Source organism: Parasteatoda tepidariorum, chromosome 10 (genome assembly GCF_043381705.1).
Source record: "Parasteatoda tepidariorum isolate YZ-2023 chromosome 10, CAS_Ptep_4.0, whole genome shotgun sequence".
NCBI lineage: Eukaryota > Metazoa > Arthropoda > Arachnida > Araneae > Theridiidae > Parasteatoda > Parasteatoda tepidariorum.
Window position 1 is genome coordinate 69,286,472 of NC_092213.1, and position 24,712 is coordinate 69,311,183.

General features: G+C 30.1%; 1 protein-coding gene across 1 annotated transcript in view; it reads right to left on the minus strand.

Moving 5' to 3' along the window:
• Nucleotides 1-24,712, minus strand: part of LOC122269824 (transient receptor potential cation channel trpm-like) — a 255,102-nt gene that overhangs the window by 83,575 nt on the left and 146,815 nt on the right. The window contains exons 4-5 of the mRNA XM_071187014.1: nucleotides 3,114-3,327; nucleotides 2,860-2,987 (exon numbers count right to left, since the gene is read on the minus strand). Coding sequence (XP_071043115.1) covers nucleotides 2,860-2,987; nucleotides 3,114-3,327 — 342 coding nt within the window. The remainder of the gene's footprint in view (nucleotides 1-2,859; nucleotides 2,988-3,113; nucleotides 3,328-24,712) is intronic.

The window sequence follows — 24,712 nt, forward strand, 5'->3', positions numbered from 1 at the left end:
TGAACTTTGATCGCGGTAGTTAGTTTTCAAGTCGCATGCTTAATTTTTATTTTAAAAATAGTAAATTTTCTGAACATTCGAAATTTGAACTCATGTTTTTAACCAATGCGAGCAAAAATTCTTCTTTCAAGATTATAATTTAACAAAAGATGAAAAGACTGAATATAAATAGAAAGAGAAAAGAATCCTGACAAAAGAAAAATGAAATCCTTACATAAATATTTAAGTATTAGATACTCTTTCGTCCTGGAGAAAATATTTCTTTTCTGTTATGAAGTTTTTGTATTCATTTTACTAAGCTTATTATTTTTGAAATCAAGAAAGAGGAAGTTGAAAAACAAAAATAATTAGTTCATAATTCGCAAATGACTTACAGGGTGCGAGCGTGAATTTTTAATTTAAAAAAAATATCCCTGAAAGCAAATTAAAAATATTTGTTACTTACTGAGAAAATAAATGTTTGGAGAAGGAGAAATCAAAGAGATGAAAAGAGACTAATAAAAATGTACTTATGAATTTGAGCCAAATTTTGTATTAACACATTCACGCCGGGGTGACCCACCGGTGGGTCGCGCTAAATTGTCTCATCTTCACGGCGCACCGGAGTAAAAACTGGTAACAAATAAATTTAATTTTTTAGTTTTTTTCCGGGAATAATAAAAATCCATAACTACCAATTGTTTTTAACGGATGCAATTTTTATATTGAATTGCTTCTTCGCCGTTAATAATTTCCTTACAGTGAATTGTTATTGCTGAGAATAGATTAACTCCTCCCGAATATTATCTAATATTGAAATAGTTCTTCGACCAGTATTTTCACTTTTCCCGGCATGAACGTGTTAAACCCAGTTGTCGGAAGTGAAGTGTTACAAGTAGTGAAACTACTATACCTAGTTGCTACTTTTTTTCGTAGTTTATAGTGTAGTGTGCTACTTTTTAAAAAAAAGTAGCGTAGTGAGTAGTGCGATACAAAAAACAGTAGTTTCTGGCGACTACAACGTTAATTTAGGTTGTTGTTGTTGTAGTTCCATTACGATGCACTAGAGCTGCACAATGGGCAATTGGCGACGTATTATCATCCCTGAGGATGATCCGAAGACATGCCATCACAATTTTGATCCACTGCAGAGGGGATGGCACCCCTGCTTTGGTAGCCCAACGACCTGCAAGCGAAACGTTAATTTAGAAAATAAACACAGTTCTAACGCAACTAGTTTTTCGAATTTGATGGGTGCAAATCTTCGCCGGCATGCCAATGGATGCAATGAAAATGACCTTGCACCTGAGCGTTAACAGAAATTACGTATTTAAAATCACGTATAACTAATATTTAAACTAGTCATTACGAAAAATAGATAAATAATCACTTTGGCCACATTTTCACAGGCGAGTGCACACTCGTGAAACTTTGATGTTATTTAAAAGGAAGGAATTGATTTTCGATGCACTTAACTTCTTAGAGGAAATTAGAGAGCATTAAATAATCAAAAAATTGCAAGTATTTGATAATTTCGCTTTTCTTAAATTAAATAATCACTGTCGAAAAGGTATAAAAAGTTGTAGGCTAAATTAGCAAATTCGAAAAAAAAAATTGGAATAAGAAACTGGCTCATGTAAGCGTGAATAAATATTTCCTTATATTTAATCATAATGTAAGCCAATTTCTTATTCAAAAGCATTTTTAATATATTTGTAAATTAGTTTCTCCAACAAAGCCCGTCTCCTTTAAGTAGTGAACTAATTACTATAATTTCAAAGTAGTTTGTAGTTACAATTTCTAAAAGAAGTAGTAGTAGTTAACTACTTTTGTAATAAATAGTTGTAGTAAACTACAAAAATAATGTAGTTTTTCCGACTACTGATTAAGCCTAATATTATGAGCTTGGTAGAAATAACGGCATGTTTATTCAATCTATAGAGGAACAATAAATACCCTTGGTTTTATCAGGGCTGAAGGTTAAACCCATCGAGACAGAAAAGAACAAAAACTGGAAAGAAAACAATTTCATTATAGCTTTTTGAATAGAGGATTAAATTATACATGACTACCAAGATGTTTATAGTTATAACTTATGTATTCGGCTGTTTTTTTCCCGAGTCAAAGTAAACATTGATGAACAGTTTATAATTATGTATAGGGACAGCTTTCGTTTAAACTGATAAAAATGAAATGGTTTTACTGTTTACTTTCAGGCCTAGGTTTTATGAAACTTGTGAATAATTTTCATAAGTAAGGAAGTCTTAAAAAGTATTCAAATTATAAAATACAAACTACCATGCAGTGATCATGAGAAAAATAATAGTAGTAATTGCAATATTCATTATGATATATTAGTAAGACGCCTAAGTCATCATTAAAACAAAGTAATTGGATGACCATTTACCGTTCGTGTAACCTTTTTCTTAGTCGTTGACGAAATCTTCACAATCCCGTGTAAGTACGTAAATAGTTGTACATATTTTCCCTACTACTTCCTATTTTATTACCCCTGCATATATGTTAAACTTCGTCTAACCCCTTGTAAAAACCTACTCTATTCTAATCTAGTTAAATCTCATTTATGTTTAATTTTTTTTTTATTAATTTCATCTTATGTTCAGCTGATTGGCTTCCCTCGCACCCCTTTCCCTATTTGTCATAGAAATAACTCAACTTGATATATCTAGATCTGAAATTTACAGATTTTTTTTATTTATTTTAAAAGTGAAAGTTATATATACAGACTAGAAATTATTCAGTTTCCTTAAAATAAAATTGGTACTATTCATTAAAAAAGTAATAGAAGAAAATAATTAGTTCCAATTTTGAAAATCAGTCTACACTCTGATCAAAACAGAAATTAAATTTTTTTCTTACGTTCTTTCCAATGAGATCTGATCTGTTATCGATGATTCCCCACGGGGCAATGCCTATTGCAAGCACTCTTCCTCTTTGACGTGGAGTTCTTTCGTTTACAAGGGCTTCCCCCACATGACGCATGACACCTGCAAAAAAAAAAAGAGAAATAAAATGTCAGTCATGACAAAAAACAAATTTCTTATAAAAGTATACCTTTGGGAACCCGAGAAGGCTCTTTAAAAACGTTATGTCTGTAGGCTTTATCCAATTACCTGTATTTGTTCCAGCTGTAAATATCCAAGCACCTGTCGTTTTAGCTGCTTTCACCAGTCCTTGTCTAAGCACCGCTTTTAATTTAGGCTGCAACTCAAAGTTGGCTTTGCCTCCATGCACAGTGATGAGCAATTTCGGAAGTTCCAACTGCCATTCTCTCGTCAACAGTTGAAGTAGAAGCTCAGGTTTGGTGTCAAAGCTCAAGCGTACATACTGAAAAAAAAAAATTTTTTTTCTTTAAAAATGAAGAAAATGAGTACAAATTAAAAATACAAGTAGCTTATCTATTAACTCATGATCCAATTAAGTGTTTAGTAATAACATCCATTTGTGGTAATGCGTACTCGATTGTACTAAAAGTTTTCGGAATGCTCGTTCCTAAAATCTTTGACACTCTGAGAGCATCTTTCCACGGCATTCCCCCTTCTCCTTAGTTTTAGAAACAAAAAGATTTTTCAAAAGACAGGGGTCAGTGATTCATTTCCACAGGCTACAAACATTTGCTAAAGGAAATGGTTTAGGAAGGTCGAAGCAACCAAGAAAACCTCACCGTTAGAATTAAATAGATTTACGAACGAGGAATTTAAAAGATGTTTCGGAAACTTTTACTTAGAAATACAGAAATTAATTACAGCAGGTAGAGGTTACTTCAAAGTATACTTAATAGGTTTGTAAGTCATATAATATTTTCATGAGTAATTAGATTAGTTCTGTAAATTAAAAAAAAGAAAACCGTTAGAAATCACATTAAAAAGTTAACTGAACAATCATAATACCTAATGCTTTCGTGTAAACAAAGGAAAAGAAAGAAAATTAGTCATTATGCATAAATTTTAAGGCATTTATGCCTAGCGTCTTTTTAAAAGCACGTTTAACTTCTTCAAAGAAGAAAAAAGTGGTAGTACAGGGATGTCATAATTCAAATTATTGCGCAGGAACAAGGTAGTTCAGTTTACCATAATTTATTTGGAATGTAGGTATCTATATTTGGTTCTTTAGTCAACGCCTAGTGTTTCTTTAGAGCTAAAGTGGTATGCAACATAATGAAATATCCACTTAGTGTACGACCACTTTTCTCCTGTAAGTGTTTTTTACATATATATACCACTTTTTGTGACTACGCATTTAATTTTAACCCCTTGACAATGACATATATTTCAGAAAAGTGAACCAAACATGGAAAAAAATTTTGACATTTTAATTTTGTTCTTTATATTATTATAAAAATGAGAAAATGGTATTTTATTACAAGAATAAAATTTTAAATGCTATAACTACTGTATTTATAATTTTTACATACACATAAAAAAAGGAATGGATTACAAACACATCTTATTCAATTAGAGCAAATTAAACAAAATTTTGGAGCTATAATATTACTAGTACTGTAATCTAATATAAAAACAAAATGATTTTCAATACATAAATGTAAAAATTTTTTTACACTATTGTTTATCCCAAAAACCCCACCCTCATTTCCCTCCCTTGACTGAAGTCGTACAAAACTAGGACCACTAATGCCATCTATTAGGAAAATAGTGAATTAAGCATCATAAAGTAGAAACAAACATAACTCGGGCTTCACAAAATAGAAACGTTAATTTTTGTCCTGCCCGAAGTCAGTTCGGGAATCAAAAATAATGCACGTAGTAGTTGCCCGAATTGGATTCGGACGACACTGGCAAGGGGTTAAACTTTAATGTTTAGGGATACCCTCAACCTATTAATAATGGATTAAATCAGGGTAATATTATCTCAATGTGATTGATACTCATAATAAGGGTGACACAAGTGTCTTGATTTAAGGTGATAAGAGCAGCGATGCCAACTTGCTCCGGACAGAAGATAAAAATTTTCAAGTGGTAGTCTTTTGATGTATGATTTTTAGGTTAGTGATTTCGATTTATAGTGTTTTTTCGCACTATTACTTCTAAATAATTCAAAGGCTAATGCAATACGCCACGTCTTACAGTAGAGCCGTCGTATAAAACCTTTTAAGAAGATAGCAAAATTATTCGAAGAACTGCGTATTTTTGTTTCATAAAGTATTTTGATGAAACCGGAGTAGTTGGCAACTCTGTGTGTCTTCAGAAAATGAAAAAAGGATAGCAAAGTTTCTAAAAGAACATTAAAAAAGCAACTCTTTATCTTTCTAATTATTTAAAAAAAAATATTTCTGTTCTGAAATTAATAAGTTGGAAAGTTAAGGCAGTAAGTTTTCATATATCCAATTCGAAATTTTACTATTTGTTTCTTAGTTTTCTGAGGGCCCTGGTCAGCTTACCCATTGTCACAAATGCAAACGAGATACAGATAGTCACAAATGCCATGCTACCCTAGCACGCAAACTATTTAATGTGGTAGTGAAATTATAAAGTAAGTAGAATTAGTTTAATTTTGCCAGCGGTTAATAGCTTCATCATACGATTATTGGGTCTGATATATATTGTTTAGTCTGTTTATATGCCATGATTGTCGAAAATCAATTTCTAAATGAAAAAAAAAATTGTATGAACTTCATTCGGAACATCATTTGGTATTCATCATTTAGAACATAGGTTGGTATTAATACCCATAATAAATAGCACTTTTTTATAATACCATGGGAAATGAGTTTTCGCAAACAACTTTATAGTTTGATAATGAAAGAAAAAAAAATCCACTCAAATACAAATTAAGAAAAAAGAAAGAAAAAATAACATTGTTCGTCATTTTCGTTAAAATAATTTTTTTAAAGTAAAGAGTACAAATAAGAAAAACAATTCTTTTTTTTTAATTTAGAAAAAGAAATAGTTTTTTCTCTTTTTTTATGAAATTGGAAAGAAAAAGATTTCTATTTCACTATGTTAAAAAAAATGTTTTTTTTTATTGTAAGCATAAGAATGTAGACGTAGAAATGTATAAATATGTACACAAAAAGAATTAAAGATTATTTTAAATTTTTATTACAAAACGGCGAGAGTGGCTTTTCGCTCTTGAATTACGAGAGGAAAAAAAATTATTATTTTTTTTTCATGATTATAAGGAGAAAAAAATTTTTATTCTCATTTTTATTAAATAAAGGATAATAAAAAACATTCTTCTGTATTATTTATTACACGAAATGGACAATATTATATTTTCTTTTTATCAAATAAGTTTTGAGAAATATTTTTTACTTAGAGTATTTTTTTTTAAATACCGAAAAAGGAAAATTATTTTTTCACATGAATCAGAATATCCTTTTTATATTATATATTTGTTTTCAACTTTCGAGCTTTCTGCAGATGAATTTTTGTAAACTTTTTATTATTATTATTTGTGTTTTATTTTATCGGTCACATGTAATGTTAATTTTTTTTTTAAAACTTACTGAGATTTTATTTCGGTTAAAAAATTATAAATAAAACTAGTTTGTGCGTTTAAAGTTCTATTTTTCCCACTCTTCTCACTTTTTTTTTTTTTTTTTGAATATCACGTTTCTTTTTCACCCCATTAATAAGTATAAAGAACTGAAAGAAAAAAAAACTGTTTATAAGCTCAAATCCTTTCAAACGCCGTGCTTCCAGAACCACTTTTTCTAAAATAATACAAATAACCAGAAATGCAAAAGTTATTTTTTTTAAACGTTCTTTTAGTACTTTCATTCTGCTAAACGCTCTATAACATAGTAGCGGGTTCGAATCCCGCTATGACTCTGGTTATATTTTTGCAATGTTCCTCTCAAACCTTCGCCAACTGTTCCCGAATTCCCAAGGGCTTATAAACCGTAACTTGTAAAGAGCATAGAAGTCTGCATATGTATATCTAGTAAGTATTATTGTTATATATTAGTGATTATTATTTATTAAATACGACATACCTTTTTAACACTAGGTTTACGGACGTTTCTTATATACCCATCTCTACGAACACGCGTCAATTTGACGCATGAACGAATACATATAACAGCACTTATAGAGATGCCAACTTAGTCCGGACAGCAAATATATATTTTAAAGTGGTAGTTTATCAATTGTTATTCTTAGCTTAATAAATTTAATTTATTAGATTTTTATCCGCCACTATTTCTAAATAATTCGCAGGCTTATATAACTCACCACTTTATATTTGCAAAATTTAACTTAGTATTTTTTTACCATTTTTTAAAATTTTACGGCGTGACCGGAGCAGTTGGCATCTCTGCACTTAGCAAACAATGTAATTATATACTAAAGAAGAAAGATGAAAATATGAGATATATATTTATGAGATATTCTAGTATTTTATTTTCCAATACTCGAAGCAACTGAAACCTTCAAAATCTAACACTCAGTCATCAATTGACATTCTGCGTTTGTTCTTTCGATTATTGCTTATCGGCAACAGTTGTTTATTGCTTGTTTCATTTGAGATAACGGATCGAAGTATTGTCGGTACATTCCTATTTATTATTGATGCGATGTTTGCATGTTTACTCAAAATTTTGTCTAAATTAGGATTGCGTCAAATTGATGCATATCCGTAGAGATAGGTATACCACAAAGAGAATTTCAATATTTCAACGCTTTTGAAAAAAATAGACTTCAATATATATTTACCGCGATCAATGGATAAAAGTCATTACAAGAGATAAAATAAAAATTCAAACGGGTTTTGTAATTTTCCTTATAAAATTCGAAATGCGTCAAAATGACGCGTCCCGTAAGCATAGTGTTAACAAAATCTACAATTCCTTTTTAGATGCACTATACTAGAGATAATTTTTTATTTTAACTGGAGAAAAAATTCTATTGAGACAAGTATAGCCATTTTTCAGCCCAGAGCAAATGATTTTAGAAATTTAACATTTGTCTTTGTTTTAGGTAAAAAATATTTACAAAATTAAATATTTCATGAATAATTGCGTTCATCACCTGTACTCAACATCGGATACGTATAAGTATGCTCATTTTATTCAATTCCGACTTTCGCATTTTGAACTCAAATCTAGAAAAGAAAGGAATATTTTCATCATACAAGGAAAACAATTGGTCCTCTAGAATACGGTTCGAAGGTTACGGCGTAAGAAATTTTAATAGTGGTGTTAATTTTATTGCATGCAAATTTTAAATTTACAATCACACTTGTGAACTTTTCTTTTTCTGTTTGCATGAAAATTTAAACGGATCTCTGGCCTCAAATCTGCCATCAGTTTCGCTCTACAACGATCAGTTCTCATTCATTTTTCTAATATAGTCCTAACCAGAGTTTTTAAAATTCCCTCGAGTGAATACTGTCCCCACTTCTCTGCTGCGTAGAAAATGGTAGAAAGAAGGCGATAATACATTTCAGTTTATGCTGCGATATGTTAAAATCATGTTTTGTTTTTGTTTTAAGTGTTATTTTCATAGAATCAGACAAGTGAATATGTACACATATAAAACATTATCTATATGTTTTTTAATTCAGGGAAGAAATAAATTAAACTGAAAATGCCATTTTGAAAAAAAAAATCTGTAGCTTTTGGAAAGAGAGAAAAAAAATCCGAATAATTTCAGATTTGAAATCCCCACACTCGAATTAGGTACGGTCAAGTACTTGTATAAATTCGACAAAAAATTTGTTCAAGCTTTCAATTTCGAACTATTACCCTGAGGCTGCGTATTTTGTATTCATGTTTTTCCCATTGGAGTTTATAGAATGATGTTGTTGTTGTTCATTTACGTCGCACTAGAGCTGCACAATGGGCTATTGGCGACGGTCTGGGAAATAGACCTGAGGATGATCCGAAGACATGCCATCACAATTTTGATCCTCTGCAGAGGGGATGGCACTCCCGCTTCGGTAGCCCGACGACCTGCACGCGATGTCGAGCACTTTACGGCAGCACAGTTTAACGAGGACCAATACCGCACACCCTCGGTCCCTACGCAGACTGATCCAAGTGGTCACCCACCCGCACACTGACCGCAGCCAGTGATGCTTGACTTCGGTGATCTGATGGGAACCGTGTCTTAACGATCAGTCCACTGCGGGACTTAGAATGATGTAATAACTGCTAATACGCTAAACTTACTTTAATTACTCTTAAGTTTTCTGTTACTTTTAAATTTTTAAGCACCTTACGAACTCTGAAGCAGTATCTCGTTAGTTCCATTAACCTTTTACAAAATTAACAATTCCTCTGCAGAAGAAAAAAAAATGTAGCAACAATAATTCAATTAATAATTATTTTTAATTTGTGAAAGAATAAAATATTTTTATTTTCAAACATAAACAGACCTAATAAGATATAACTGTGAAATTTTGTTTGTTATAAACTACTTTTGATTTTAAATTCCTCCCCCCCTCCCAAAAAAAAAAAGAAATTTTTCAATCAGAATTCTAAGAGAGTAAAAACAAGATAAACTTGTTTGTTTAAAGTTGTGGTTCAAAACAAAATGCTTAAAGAGAAAAAGAAGAGTAGTCTTTTAATGAACTATCTTTTTATCTAAAAAAAAAAACTGAGCAAATGCTAATTTAAAAAGGAGAGTAAAACACAATAGGTTGAAATTAAACATTTAAATTTTAAAATTCTGATCATGAGTTTGTTAGTTAAAACTTAACTAAAACTAAAAAAAAAGAAATTTAATTTTTTACCATGGAATGTGGACCCAAAGAGTGAGATGTGGGTGAAAAATAAGATTTCATTATTAACACATTGCTTAGTTTATTAAATTTTACTTTAAAAGATTCAGTTTTTCACATATTTTAAAAAATAACATCAGTGATAATTTCCAAGGTATAGCTTTATTTGTACAAAAAATAGTTTATCGCGCATAATTAAATATTTAATTATTTTATATTCGCTGTCTCAGATAAATTCAATAAAGAACTTTGCGTGTTAGCACGTGTGGTCAACGTCACCAAATTTATACTTTTATAGTTATCTGATACCACTTGCCTTATTTTTTCAATTCCTACTTTTAGTTCACTCTTGCTATATATATTTATATATCTTGTTCAAATTTTCAATAGATAAAATACTTTTATACTTAAGTACTAAATAATTTTATACTTAAATACTAAATACTTTATAAATACTTAAATTAAATACTAAGATACTTTTATTTTAATAAAAAAATTTCCATTCAAGTTCAAAAAAAAAAAAAAAAAAAAAAAAAAAAAAAAAAAAAAAAAAAAAAAAAAAAANGAAAAAAAAAAAAAAACAACAACAACCATTCAAGTTCAAATACATTTTTTTAAAACTTTTATTGAATGATACTTGATGCAGTGTTTTCACTACAGCGCAAGAATCTCGCATATTTTTTTCTTTTTTCGCATTAAAAAATGATTACCGTGAGAAATTCGCGCATTCTATAAACCAATTTCAAAATTCGCGAATTTCTTGCATTTTGAAAAAAATTTCCCTTTAGAATGAAATCTGTTTCACTTTTCTTCCTGGATCTTTCATTATTTTCAACATCTGCCCCATTTTCTAGCTTCCCTATTAACCAGTATTCTTCAGAACCTTTAAGAACAACAGAACACCATCCCTCGGAACCACAAAAACTCTTTCAGAACGCATTTCTCTGCAACCACGTGTTTACCGTAGGTAAGGTTTTTCTATGTAAGAAGTACAAATTTTTTGCGCATTAATGTAAGATGGACAAACACCTTGTAAAGGCAATATCTTCTACTCAGAAACGGACAAATGAAAATGAAAAAAATGTGGGTAGAAACGATCAAAACGAAACAAACACGCATTTGAGCAACCTAATGAGAATAGCTGATGAAAAAGTAGATGTAGAACATTTTCCATATCATGATGCAAAAAAAAAAAAAAATATTCAATGCTTTAAAAATTAGAATATGTTAAAAATGTATTATAATTAAAGAAATGATTTTTTTTCCAAGTCTCTTTGTGTTTTTTTTTTTTTTTTTTTTTTTTTTTTTTTTTTTTTTTTTTTTTTTTTTTTTTTTTTNTATTGAGAAAGAGTGAGAAATTCTCACCATTTTTTTTTCTGCGATGAAAACACTGCTTGATGTTAATACAGTTTTTTCAAATATTAATTTATTAATTTTTTTATTTATCGTGTCCATGGACAATTAAATGGCCTCCTGTGCCTTCAAAACTGAATCCGCAAGCTCCAATACATCATTACTGTAGAGGATCTCACGAAGTTCTGAAGCCAGTGGCACCAAACCCACTTGTAAAACATATGGGGTAAGGGCTGGGCACTCGAGAATGTGATCCGGGGTAAGTTGGACACCGATGCAGTTCTTGCAGGGAATATAAGTTCTTATTAATTTATTAATTAAATTTAATCAATTCATTTTAGTTTCATATGGAAGAAAAAACTGTAATTTTTTAGCAAAAAGTAACTAAAATAAAATTTTTCTTTGTTGATCTTAGTAGGAATTGACTTAAAATTTTCTTTTATAATACTTGCTTTAAATAAAAATTCGATTAAATAATTATTTTTATCCAGAAAACAAGTTAAATAGTTTTAACCAAAAAAAGAAAACTAATTCAACATGATTCATAATTGTCGCTTTCGAATAGAGAGACAGAGAAACTCATATCGACGCTAATAGCAACTTCCATTTTAGAACAATATATCATTGCCTTACTTACAACTCCTCACCTCCAAACACAATTACATGGTGACAAAAGAAGAATTTCGAATGAAAAAAAGAAAGAAAATATCATTTCAGTTCTACAAAGAAGAGGAAGGCGGGATAATTTCTCCGAGATGGGGAAAAAAGAAACCACACTTTCAGAACGTTTCGTATAATAAGAAAGTAAACAGAAGTGAAAAAAAATTATTGAGCGATATCCAGAGGATGGGGAGGAGAGACGATCTTTGGGAGGATGGGGAGTAAAAAAGGGAGTCATTACAGCTAAGAGATGTCGTGCTCTCGTAGCTGATTTCTTCCCAATCTTCAGGTAGCAGACTTAGCACGAGATGGCGCAGGTATAAATCGATTGATGAACATCTGGACTACTCTTTGGACTTGAATTCTCAAATGAAAGAATGTGTCGGGTTTTGGAGGGGGTTACGTACTTATTGCAAATGGAATTGTAGAAAATTACATAGCTTTAACGTAGAAAATACGTTTTTTTTCTTCTGAAAAGTACATATAACGTTTAAACTTTTCAGGAACTTTTTTCTAGATGTTAAATAGAAATAGTCTTATAAATACAATTGTAGAGGAGGACACAGATGCCAACACTCGAGCTTTTCAGGAGCGTTTTTTAGTGGTAGGGAAATACTAATAGCTTCGCTAAAAATGTAGAATAGTACATAGCTGCCAACATTTTAGTTTTTCAAGAGCGCTTTTATTAGAAGTTGTTAAAGAAAAATTGCCTTGCAAATAGAGTTTCAGAAAAATACGCAGATGAGAACATTTTTCCTACTTGCTGTGAAATAAAAATTAGCTTCATAGAACGGTTGGAAAAATACATAACTGCCAACATTTTAACTTTTCAAGAACGTTTTTTCTAGTGGTTGCGAAATAGAAATAGCCTTTTAAGTAGAAGTGAAAAAGACATAGCTGGAATATTTTTACTTTTCAAGAGCTTTTCTTTAGCTACTGTGGAAGAAAATTGACTTATATTTAGAATTATAGAAAATTACATAGCTGTCAACATTTTCATTTTTGTGACAGCTTTTATATTAGTGGTTGGAAAATAAAAATTGCCTTTCAAATAGAATTCTAGGAAAATACATAGCTGGAATATTTCTACATTTCAAGAGCGTTTTTTCTAGTGGTTGTGAAATAAAAATTAACTTGCATGTAGAATTTCAGAAAAGTACACAGCTGCCAACATTGTCACTTTTCAAGAGCGTTTTTCCTAGTCGTTTGGAAATAAAAATTGCCTTTCAAGTAGAATTTCAGAAAAATACATATCTTGAACACTTTCACTTTTCAATAGCGTTTTTTCCTATTGGTTATGAAATAAAAATTGACTTATAAATAGAATTATATAAAAATACTTGGTTAGTAATATTTTCACTTTTTAAGAGCATTTTCCTTTTGCTTGGGAAATAAAAATTGCCTTTCAAATAGAATTTCGAAAAATACATAGCTAGAACATTTCTACATTTCAAGAGCCTTTTTTCTAGTGGTTGTAAAATAAAAATTTACTTATATAAATAGAATTATAGAAAAGTACATAACTGCCAACATTTTCACTTTTCAAGAGCGTTTTTCCTAGTTGCCGGTAAATAAAAATTGCCTTATAAATAAAAATGTATAAAAGTTAATAACTGCCAATATTTGAACATTTTAGAAGTGTTCCACTTAATTTTTGTGATATTAAAATTTACCTTAATAATGGAATTGCAGAAAAACTGTCATTTTTTTTAAATTTTCAAGGGCGTTTTTTCTAGTGGTTGTGGAAATAAAATTTGCTTGCAAATAAAATTATATAAAAGTAAATAGCTGCCAAAATTTTCACTTTTCAGGAGCGTTTTCCTAATGATTGTGAAATAAATGTTCCTTTAATAACTGTGATCATGCATTTTTTAAAATTTTGTCAGCGACTAAAGCTGAATCAATTGGTTATCAGACATTTTATGTAAATGTCTAAACTAATAGGAAATATCTAAAGTATCAGATTCGCTTCTACTAAGATAATTTATCTTCATTGATTGCACAAGTTGATAAAAATTACACAATAAACTAAAATATATCAAGAAAAATTAACTAAATATATTCGGAAATAGTGTGCGTGTGTAGTACAAATTTAAAAAAAACTAAATTCTTAACGCATAGTTAGAAGTTAGGTTTCGAAATCTTAGAAAAATATCACAGTTTTGCAAAATACTCGCTTAAAATTTGCATTTGCAACCATTTAAAAGAATAATTTTCAAACTCTAATATATAGTTCGTTCACCAGGAGTTGGCTCTTGGCTCCACTTCCGCGGACGCAGAGTTCATTTCAGCGCGGGGGAGTAAGAGGAAAACCATTTACCCGCTTGAAATCGAGATAACCTCTAATGCGCACAAAGCCTCCACACGGTTTTTTATAGGTAGTCCAATCAGACCACTATGAAGACAAACCAGTTTTCGAAAGAGCCTTTTAATAGAAAATCTAGTGAAAATAAAAAAGTAGTAGCAAATATATGTCTAAAAATTTGTTTAATTTTTGAATATGATTAGTTTGTCTTATTTACTTGTGTACCACCTCAGATTCAATTCTCAAATATATATGACAAATTCCTCTCATTCACTTTAAAAATAGAATTTGGTTCCATGCGCTCAAACTGTTCACTTTTTAAATAGTCTGCTCAAACTACTTAAGAAATCGTGTGGAGGCTTTCTGATGTAGAATGTGATGACCAAACACAAACAGCCTATTCTTTTTCAGTCACTCACCTCGCTTTATCATCAGCTATTATACCTTTCGTTATTCTAGCTAATTTATATTTAAAAACTTTTTCCCAGCAAAATATCTCAAAAAGAACAAACTATTCAACAAAAGTGAGAAATATCAACAAGTTTATGAAATAAAATGCACATGTTCAAAATATGCGCATGAAGATTGCGAAATAAATATTTTTGTCATACGATAGCCAAATAGCAGCCTTGTTCACATCCTTCTCACCAAAATAGCGAAATAGTATCATCCGATACCACGTGATGTAGGCGGAGCCAAGTGCCAACTTCTGGGGAACGAACTATACTGACTAGGCCCATTACATTAAATACACGTTTCGTGTGTTCTTAAAAATTTAATCAATATAATAAGAGAGAAAATATCCTTATGTTTGAAAAAAAAATGACTAAAATATAGTTTGAATAAATGTTGTGAAGGCTTGCTTATTTCTTACGTTCACAAGATTCTAATTTACGAAGATCTATATTTTAAGCCGAATCCGGGCTTAACTAAATACAGGAGAATAATTTTACAGTTTTGCAAAATTCTAGCTTAAAATTTGTATTAATACGTCACCAAACATTTAAAAAGATAATATTTAAAAAAAAATAATCTTCCAAACACCAGAGGGAAAAAGACCTAGAACAAGATGGTTAGATATAGTAGAGAGGTGGTTAAGACGTTCACGCCGGGGTGACCCACCGTTGGGTCACGCTAGATTGTCTCATCTTGGCAGCGCACCGCAGTAAAAACTGGTAACAATAAATTTCATTTTTTAGTTTTTTTCCGGGAATAATAAAAACCCATAACTTCCAATTGTTTTTAACGGATGCAATTTTTATATGGAATTGTTTCTTCGCCGTGATAAATTTCCGTACAGTGAATTGTTATTGTTGAGAATAGATTAACTCCTCCCGCATATTATCTAATCTTGAAATAGTTCTTCTACCAGTATTTTCACTTTTCCCGGCGTGAACGTGTTAAAGGACTTGGGAGTTAATATATGGAGAAATATAGAATCGAATTGATCTAGATGGGGTAAACTGAGTGAGATGGCCTTGGCTAGTAACCGGCTGCAGTGCCCTAGAAGAAGAAGCATATAAAGAGAGAAAATATTTTTATCTTTGAAAAAGACGATGCTTATATATTTCAACTTGAATGAGTGTTGTGAAAGCTTGCTTAATTTTACCTTTACGGGATTCTCCTTTACAAATATCTATATTTTTAAAATTAATTAGGGCTTCACAAAATACAGGAGAATCATTTCACAGTTTTTCAAAATGCTGGTTTAAAATTTGTATTTATATGACACTAAATATCTAATTCTCCTACGTGGCTCCCAAATTTTGACTGTATTTCTTTTCCGCCGGTGGCAACGTTTACTTTGTTTTGCTTACTTTACTATTTCTCTTACACGACGAATCGACCAATGATTGCCGCCAAAAATGTCACATGCCGAATCTAGATGAGGTGGCTCAACATATAGCGCTTTTAAAAACGGAAACTGAAATAACCAGAGAGCATCAGCTGCGGCAATCTCATACTATTAAGCTAGGCAGAAGTGAGTAGTCTTTGTCGATAGATCTCTATTTTAGTATTTTGTCGAAAGCGCTTTTTTTCACGAATTTATACATTACGAATTTATTTGACGATTTTTGATTTATATCACGAATTATACTATAGCACATTTCTAATAGGTTTAACGAATTACATGTCATTTATTTGAATTCATAATGACTTAGTATTTACTAAAAAGATGTAATTTTTTTAAAAAAAACTTTTTATATGGATTTGAATGATTGTTTTCAATTCTTAGAATTTTGTGCATTTGCAATGTACCTAAGTTAGTAGCGAGCGAAGCAAACCGTATAAGATTGCGTAGTAATTTTCGGGGGTTGGCGAGCGTTAGCGAGCAGGGGGTACATCCCACTAGTTTAAATAAAAAGATATTACTTAAATTCAAATATTTTGACTTAAACCATTTGCGTAAAATTTATATTTTACGTGTATTTAAAAATCATTCAATTAATGTAATAAAAGAGAAAATATTTTTATGTTTCAAAAAGAAGATGACTTTAAATTACATCTTCACAGATTAAAAATCTAGTATTCTGAGTACTTGAGAAGAGAAATACGAATATTCTTATTATCATTCATAAGGGATTATGTTTTTATTATTTAGTGTATTTACTTTGCATGCCCGTGCCGTTTAAATAGTTAATCTTTCATGCGCAAAATACTTATATAACTCAAACAATGCACTTTAGCGAAAATTACCTGAATTCGAACAAACTCATGAGCTTACCTTGAATATCTCATGCATAAAAGATAAATGCTTATCACGTGATCTCGAAATTCAGGCGCATTTGTTTCTTGCAGTAAGAGTTATGTGGAGTTGCTGAACCAAATCTATCTCATAGGAAAACGTGCCCTGATAATACACTGAATTTACCCTTTTAAGTCTACTGCTGAGAAAATGTAATATTTTGTTTTGGAGTAAGAAACAGTTTGTGAAATGAGCAGTTGAGCATTTTTGCTTATACTAATATGGTGCTTTATACTGTGGGTTATCACTTTGGTTTTAAAATATTGCAATGACCCAATTTTAGCTTAACAATTTCAAAATTTATATTATTTCATGTTTGCGAAGTCTCGCATATTAAAAATTCGATTTTTCGGATACTATTCAACCGATTTGATTCAAATTTTGCATTTTGCTATGTAAGTTTACATCGTATAGCTTACAATTCAAAGTTTGTTCGATTATTATAAAATAAAATAATCAATATTTACAACAAAAAAAATTATTTTTGTGGAATTATTTTTAGATAAGTGAATTTTAATAATTGTATGCATTAAATTTTAAATTCGTTCAATAAAATCTCGAGATATGGCGAAATACACAAAAAGTAAAATTGACATTAAGGGGTGTAAACTTAGGATCGCTCTCCTGATCTAACTATGGGGCAATATTTTCCTGAGTGCTGCATTTTGGGGGTCAGAAATCCAAAATCCGTGTAAAAACGGTGCGTTTATTCAGAGATAGTACGTTTTGTGTCTGATTTCATAATTTAAAATATCGTCTGTACTAATTAATTAGCATATTGAATGGTCACCCCCATGAACCATTAACCCCTTGGGGACGGGTGATTCAGAAAAGCATTCGTACAAAATCAGAATCAAGTTGTAATTAAATGAAAAACGGTAACTTAAATGTAGTCGTTGATAATTTGACAGACTTACTTTGCTTTTACTTTAATTACTGTTAGTTTAATCATATATATAATCAATGTTAATTCAAAGTATTACTAAATAGTTTTATTTTGAACAAAGTAATGGTGAATTAAATAAATCAAACAATTATAACTCCGCCCACAAATAAACTGCTAAAGAAATATTTTGATTACCAGTTTTATCTTTTTACCCTGAATGATACGGTTTTATGCAGGCACGTATTTGTGACAGTCGGCGCGAAAGGGTTAAGAATGAGTCCTAGAATGTGAAGATCCGATTATTAGATCAAAGATTGTTCCGGGTAATCCGGCTATTATTATTATTTATTTATTTATTATTATTTTTTTTGGCGCACTGACTACCACACTGAAAATTATTCATATTCTAAGCGAAAACAATCTTTACATTAATTTTCAACAATAAACTGAACGAAATGTACAAGGAGAAGTTGTTAATTTTAATCTCTTTTGATAGATTTTTACTTTTTTTTTGGTCACCACTTTTTACAGCCTTAGTCGGCTGCGTCATTCCTGGTTTTTATGTGATGGTGAATCAAGTATTTGCATAGTTGCCAACCCGGAAGTACTAGCTTTTTTGAAATACTATATAAAGCAGTAGCCAATTAACAATAAAAGAAAAACTTAATTTGTTAAATTTCGTAATAATACTTCCTAGTAATCTTTATAGAAAAACAAAAACTTTTATCTGTCGCAAGTACTTAACAAAAGAAATCAAAATTTAACAAAGAAAAACCTGAATTTTAAAATAGTATTGCGAAATTTTGACCCATTTTAGCCTAACTGCTGGGACTGCCTATTTCCACACAAATGGAAAATGTGGTTGTACAAGTGTTTCATTATTAGGATTTGTTTGATATGAACGAGACGGATTTGCTCGCAATACAATAATAATAATATTAACATTAAGTTAGTGAAATACGAGATAAGTGCCAAATTTTGTAATGCTGTTTGAACCCAAGAAATTAGATAAAATTGGTTGTAAAACTACTTAATCTCTTTAGCTTGTAAATATTGGGAATCGTTAGAATTTGCGCTTACCAAGACGTAATAACAGTTTATTTTAGACATATGAAATCGTTTTAATTAGCGTAATAAGCAGTCTGCGTACCTGCCAACTTTTAATCCCTTCCATTATCATTTTTCCCAGTGGTATTAAACTGAAATTAAAACTTCAATTTTAAGCAAACAAATACGTTGTATTTGAGAAAACTTAAGTTGACAACCATGAGAGTAACGCATATTAATATATGCGCTTAATTTTTGTAAGAATAGTGTTGATCAAAATCATTTAAAAATTAAGTTTATAAAAGAAAAAATGGAATATATATACTACCACTTTAAATATGAAAATAAAATCTTCCGGAAAATCCGGAAGAGTTGGCAGGTATGAGTTTGATCTTATAGCTTTCAATGAGTGATGAAATGTATATATAACCAGGGTTCCTTATCTATTCAAAATAATTATGGCAAAAGGTTTTGCTCTTTCCAGCGGAACAGTTAGCTCTAATGTCATAAGTAAGATAATTTTTTTTACATAAAATTGCTATACAAAATTAGATTTTTCCTAGAAATAAACTTTCTAGTAAAATAATTTTAAAGCATTCGAATTAATTCTTTCTTATCAGAACTTTTTGAATAGAAGTAGTAGCTGATAGAAGTCTTTTGTATTTGTAATCATCGGTGTTAGTTTTCAGACTGAGATACTCAGATTCCGATTTAGTTATTGCCAGGCCTGAAAGCGAGACGAAAGAGTGAAAATACCAGAGATGCCAACTGCTCCGGACATGCCAAAATAATTAAAAAAGCGGTAAATAACTACAGAGTAAATTTTGCAAATATTTCACTATTTTTGCTTGCTTTTTAAAAGGTATTGCATGACAAATGCACAATAAAGTGGTGAATTTTAAAAGCCTACGAATTATTTAGAAATAGTGGTGGATAAAAATCTACTAAATTGAAATTATTAAACTAAGAATCGTAATAGATAAACTACCACTTTAAAATATATATTTGCTGTCCGGAGAACTATTTCAATATTAGATAATAATCGAGAGGAGTTATTCTATTCTCAACAGTAAACAATTCACTGTAATTAATTTTTTCTCGGTGAAGAAGCAATTCAATATAAAAATTGTGTCCGTTAAAAACAATTGGTAGTTATGGATATTTTATTATGCCCGAAAAAAAGCTAAAAAATGAAATTGATTTGTTACCAGTATGATTGCAATTATGCCAACTGCTCAGCTTTCTGAGAATTAAATAAATTGTTAGCGAATTGAAAAGTAAAACTTGTGGAATAAGTTATAATTTCGCAACCTTTAAAAAAATCTTCCCAGAGATAACTACAACAAAGTTGTTTTCTATTTGACGCTTAGAATTCAAGATAAGTGGTGTTGAAAAAAATAACTAAGATAATTTAAATTTCAATACCATTAGAAAATATATTTTTAAAAAGCGGAAAAGTTCTCATGTCTGTTGTAGTATGATTATTCGGATTCAAAGATTATAATTCCAGTTAAAGTATCTATACTGGGATTCAAATTTCGTTATTGCAAAAGCAGTATTAGTGAAGAATTTGCATTCCAATTTTTCACCTTATAACTAAAAACGGTTTGTACAGTCAATATTCTTAAAAAATAAAAAGGAATTTAATTTTTAGTAACTGCTACAAAAAACTTCTCCCCAGAATGCAAAAAGTTGATGGAAACAAATGTTTGACACAAAAAAATTGAAAAGAACAAATAATAAACAAACATATATTCCAAGCTAATACAAAGAAAACGTGTGAACCTTCACAAAATTTCTTAACATCTTCAGGAACTTGGATATAATTTTATTTTATTTTCTCTTTTTTTCTTACCATAGCCCATAATTCATCACGTTTTACGAGTACATCCTCTCCAAACTCAAGATCTCTGAACAGATTCTTACACAAAATTAAGATAAATGGTAAAAGAAGCTCTATTCTAAGTGGAACAAAGACATATTCTTGGGCTCACACACGAGATAAATAACAACTACTGTTGCAGCAATCAAAACGTCTTGAAAGCCCTTTTCAGCAGTGAATACAGACAAAGAGTATTAAAGTCGAAGCTTTTGTTATTCTCCGTGGAGTGTTTCGTTCCATTATACATTACAAAAGCGGATATAGAAAGTGACAAATATTTTATTTAATATCCTAGGGTAATAATCTGAGAAGAGCTTCAAATTATGCTTGTGTTGTTTAAATTGTAGGCGAATGGGGGATTATTCTTTACAATGTAAGGTCTTAAAAATTTGAGTGTAAATAATGTGTGTGCCTGGCTTAATGTATATTAATGTCATTGCATTAATGCATAATTAACATCTCCTGTAATTGTATGTTTCTGTATCGTGCTTGGTACTTATTAAATAAAGATTAGACCCCCGGGGAAAAACTTTGGGTAATTAGAGCAAACTTAGTATTCATTTATTAGGAATTCTGTTTTATTTCTTGAATTATTTTTTTTTTTGACTAATTCGTTTCTAGCGTTCTTTTAAAATGATAATTCCTATTTTAAAAATAGAAAAGAATGGTATCATAAGTGCTATGATTGCTAGCATTTAATATAAGCTTTAAAACTGGGGCACAGTTAGCCAAATTCAGAAAAATAAACTTTATACCTAAAAGTGCCATCCATTTAATTATCGAGATACCAACTTGCTCCGGACAGCAGATAAATATTTTCGAATGGTATTTTTTTATAAATAATTCAAAAGCATATATAATCCGCTACTTTTTTTTACATTGTAGTTATGTTATTCCTATTAAAAAGTAAGAATAATAGCCAAATATCTGCGAATTTTAGTTAGCAGTTCTTTACCATTTTTCTTAAGTATTTTGTCGTGTCGGAAGCAGGTAGTATCTTTAAAATTAGAATAATTTAATAGATGCGATTTTTTTCAGCACTTTTAGAATTAAAGTTTTAACTGGTGCATTTGCAATCCTAAGTTTTATTTTTTAGATTGAATTACTGAGATTTCGACAAAATAATTGCAATTATAGTATGATTATTCGGGTTCGATTTTTATAATCTTAATTGAAGTATTTTTACTAGGAATCGAATTTGTTATTGCACAAATAGTATTTTTGAGGAATTCAGTATTCCATTTCCACATACTATAACATGGAATCCAACTTTTCAGCTTTCTGCAAACATTTTAATAAGTTATTGGCAGCGAATTAAATAGTAAAACTTGTAGAAAAAGGATACTAGAGCTCACTCTTTAAACATGTCACCACAAGTTAATTGTAAAGTTGAATGTCATATGATTTTTTATCTCTTCAATAACCCTTTACGGAATAGCAAATTTCGATTGAAAATTATAGTCAGGAACCACAATAGCAAGCGTGGCAAACTTTTTATGTTACGAGACATACTTCAGCTCTTTAACACGTTCACGCCGGGAAAAGTGAAAATACTGATACGGAAAAAGAGAAAATACTGGTAGAAGAACTATTTCAATATTAGATAATATCCGGGAGGAGTTAATCTATTCTCAACAATAACATTTTACTGTAAGGAAATTTATCACGGCGAAAAAGCAATTCTATATAAAAATTGCATCTATTAAAAACAATTGGTAGTTATCGATTTTTATTATTCCCGGAAAAAAACTAAAAAGTGAAATTTATTGTTACCNCGAATGGTATTTTTTTATTGTATGATACATGGTTTAATAATTTAATACGTTTTAATCCCCCAGTATTTATAAATATTTCAAAAGCATATATAATCCGCTACTTTTTTTGCATTGTAATTAAGTTAATCCTATTAAAAAGTAAGAATAATAGCCAAATATCTCCAAATTATAGTTAGTAGTTATTTATCATTTTTTAAAAAGTATTTTGTCGTGTCGGAAGCAGTTAGTATCTCTGAAATTAGAATAATTTTACAAATGCTATTTTTTTCCAGAACTTTTTGAATTAAAATTTTAACTGGTGTATTTGCAATCCTAAGTTTTATTTTTCAAATTAAATTACTTAGATTTCAACAAAGTAATTGTAATTATAGTATGATTATTTGGATTCGATTCGATTTTTATAATTTAAATTAACCCTTTAATGGCCCCTTTATTTCTAGTAAAGGTAAATTAAAGTATTTTTGGAATTGAAATTGTTTTAAGAACAGTAATTGATATTAAAAATAACTCATTTAGTTTATAAAAATGCCATTTTTTTGGTGATAAATATATTTAACATGACTTATTAGGAACTTACTGACTTTTATTTTTCTTTATTTATAAAATAAATTACTTAAATGCTACAAACTTCAAAAGGAATTATGTATTTTATAACTTTTACACGTTTTTTAAAAGTGACAAATGGTTACCAATTTTATTCAAACTCACTTCTAGAAAGTTGAAGTTATTGAAAAATGGAAACATAAATTAAAAGTGGTAAAACGTGGTGGTAAGTATACTTACCACGGCCTTTAAAAGGGTTAAAGTATTTTTACTGGGATTCAAATTCTGTTACTGCATTAATAGTATTAAGAAATTTGGTATTCCATTTATTCATATTATAACAAGGATACCAACTGCTCTGCTTTCTGAAAACATTTTATAAACTGACAGCGAATTAAATAGTAAAACTTGCAGAATAAGGCTCACTTTTTAAAGATGTCACCGTAAGTTAAATGTTTCTTTGAATTTTTTATATGTAGTGGTGGAAAAATTACATAAAATGAAAAATACTACACTAAAAATATCCTAAATTTTGTCACTACTTGAAAATATTTTTTTACAAAGCGCAGCAAATTCGAATTTTTTCTATACCTCTTTCCGGAACAATAAATTTCGATTGAAAATTATAGTCGGGTAGTACAATCGCAAGTGCGATCTTAGACAAACTAGGAGACATACTTCAGCTCTTTTCTCTTTAACCCTTTCGCGCCAACTGTCACAAATACGTGCCAGCGTAAAACCGTATCAACTAGGGTAAAAAGATAAAACTGGTAATCAAAGCATTTCTTTAGCAGTTTATTTGTGGGCGGAGTTATAATTGTTTGATTTATTTAATTCACCATTACTTTGTTCAAAATAAAACTATTTAGTTATACTTTGAATTAACATTGATTATATATATGATTAAACTAACAATAATTAAAGTAAAAGCAAAGTAAGAAAGTCAAATTAGCAACGACTTCATTTAAGCTACCGTTTTTTATTTAATTACGTCCTGATCTTGATTTTGGACGAACGCTTTCTGAATCACCCGTCCCCAAGGGGTTAAAGAAAAGGGTATGCTAAACATTTAAAAGCTTCGTTCGGCATTTCTAGTGGTTTGTTAAATTTGTCTTGCCAGACAGGCCATATTGCACCAGAAAGCAAAAACGGTTATTAAAAACAATATTCTAAAACAATTTATTTTTAAAAAGTTTAAATTTTAGTAAGAGCTAAAAAAATACTCGTCTTCCTCAAATGCAAAAAGTTAATAAAAACAAGTTGTAGACACAAAGAATTAATAATAAGCAAACATATATTGCAAGTTAATACAGAGAAAACATGTAAACTTCGACAAGGTTTCTTAACATTTTCAGGAACTTGTAGTAATTTTGCTTTCTTTACCCTTTTTTCCTTACCATAGCCCATAATTCATTACATTTTACGAGTAACTCCACTCCAAATTCAACATCTCTGAACAGATCCTTACACAGAATTAAGATAAATGGTAAAAGAAGTTCTATTCTAAACGAAACAAAGACATATTCTTACGTTCACGTACGAGATAAATAACAACTACTGTTGCTGCAATCAAAACGTCTTGAAAGCCCTTTTCAGCAATGAATACAGACAGAGTCGAAGCTTTTGTATCTCTTGGTGGAGTGTTTCGTTCCATTATACATTACAAAGGAGGATTCAGAAAGTGACAAAAATATTTTATTTAGTATCTTAAGGTAACAATAATTTGAGGAGAGCTACAAATTATGCTTGCATTGTTTCAGTTGTTGGCGAGAGCAGGATTATTCTTTAGAATGTAATGTCTTAAAAATTTGAGAGTAAATAAGGTGTCTGCTTA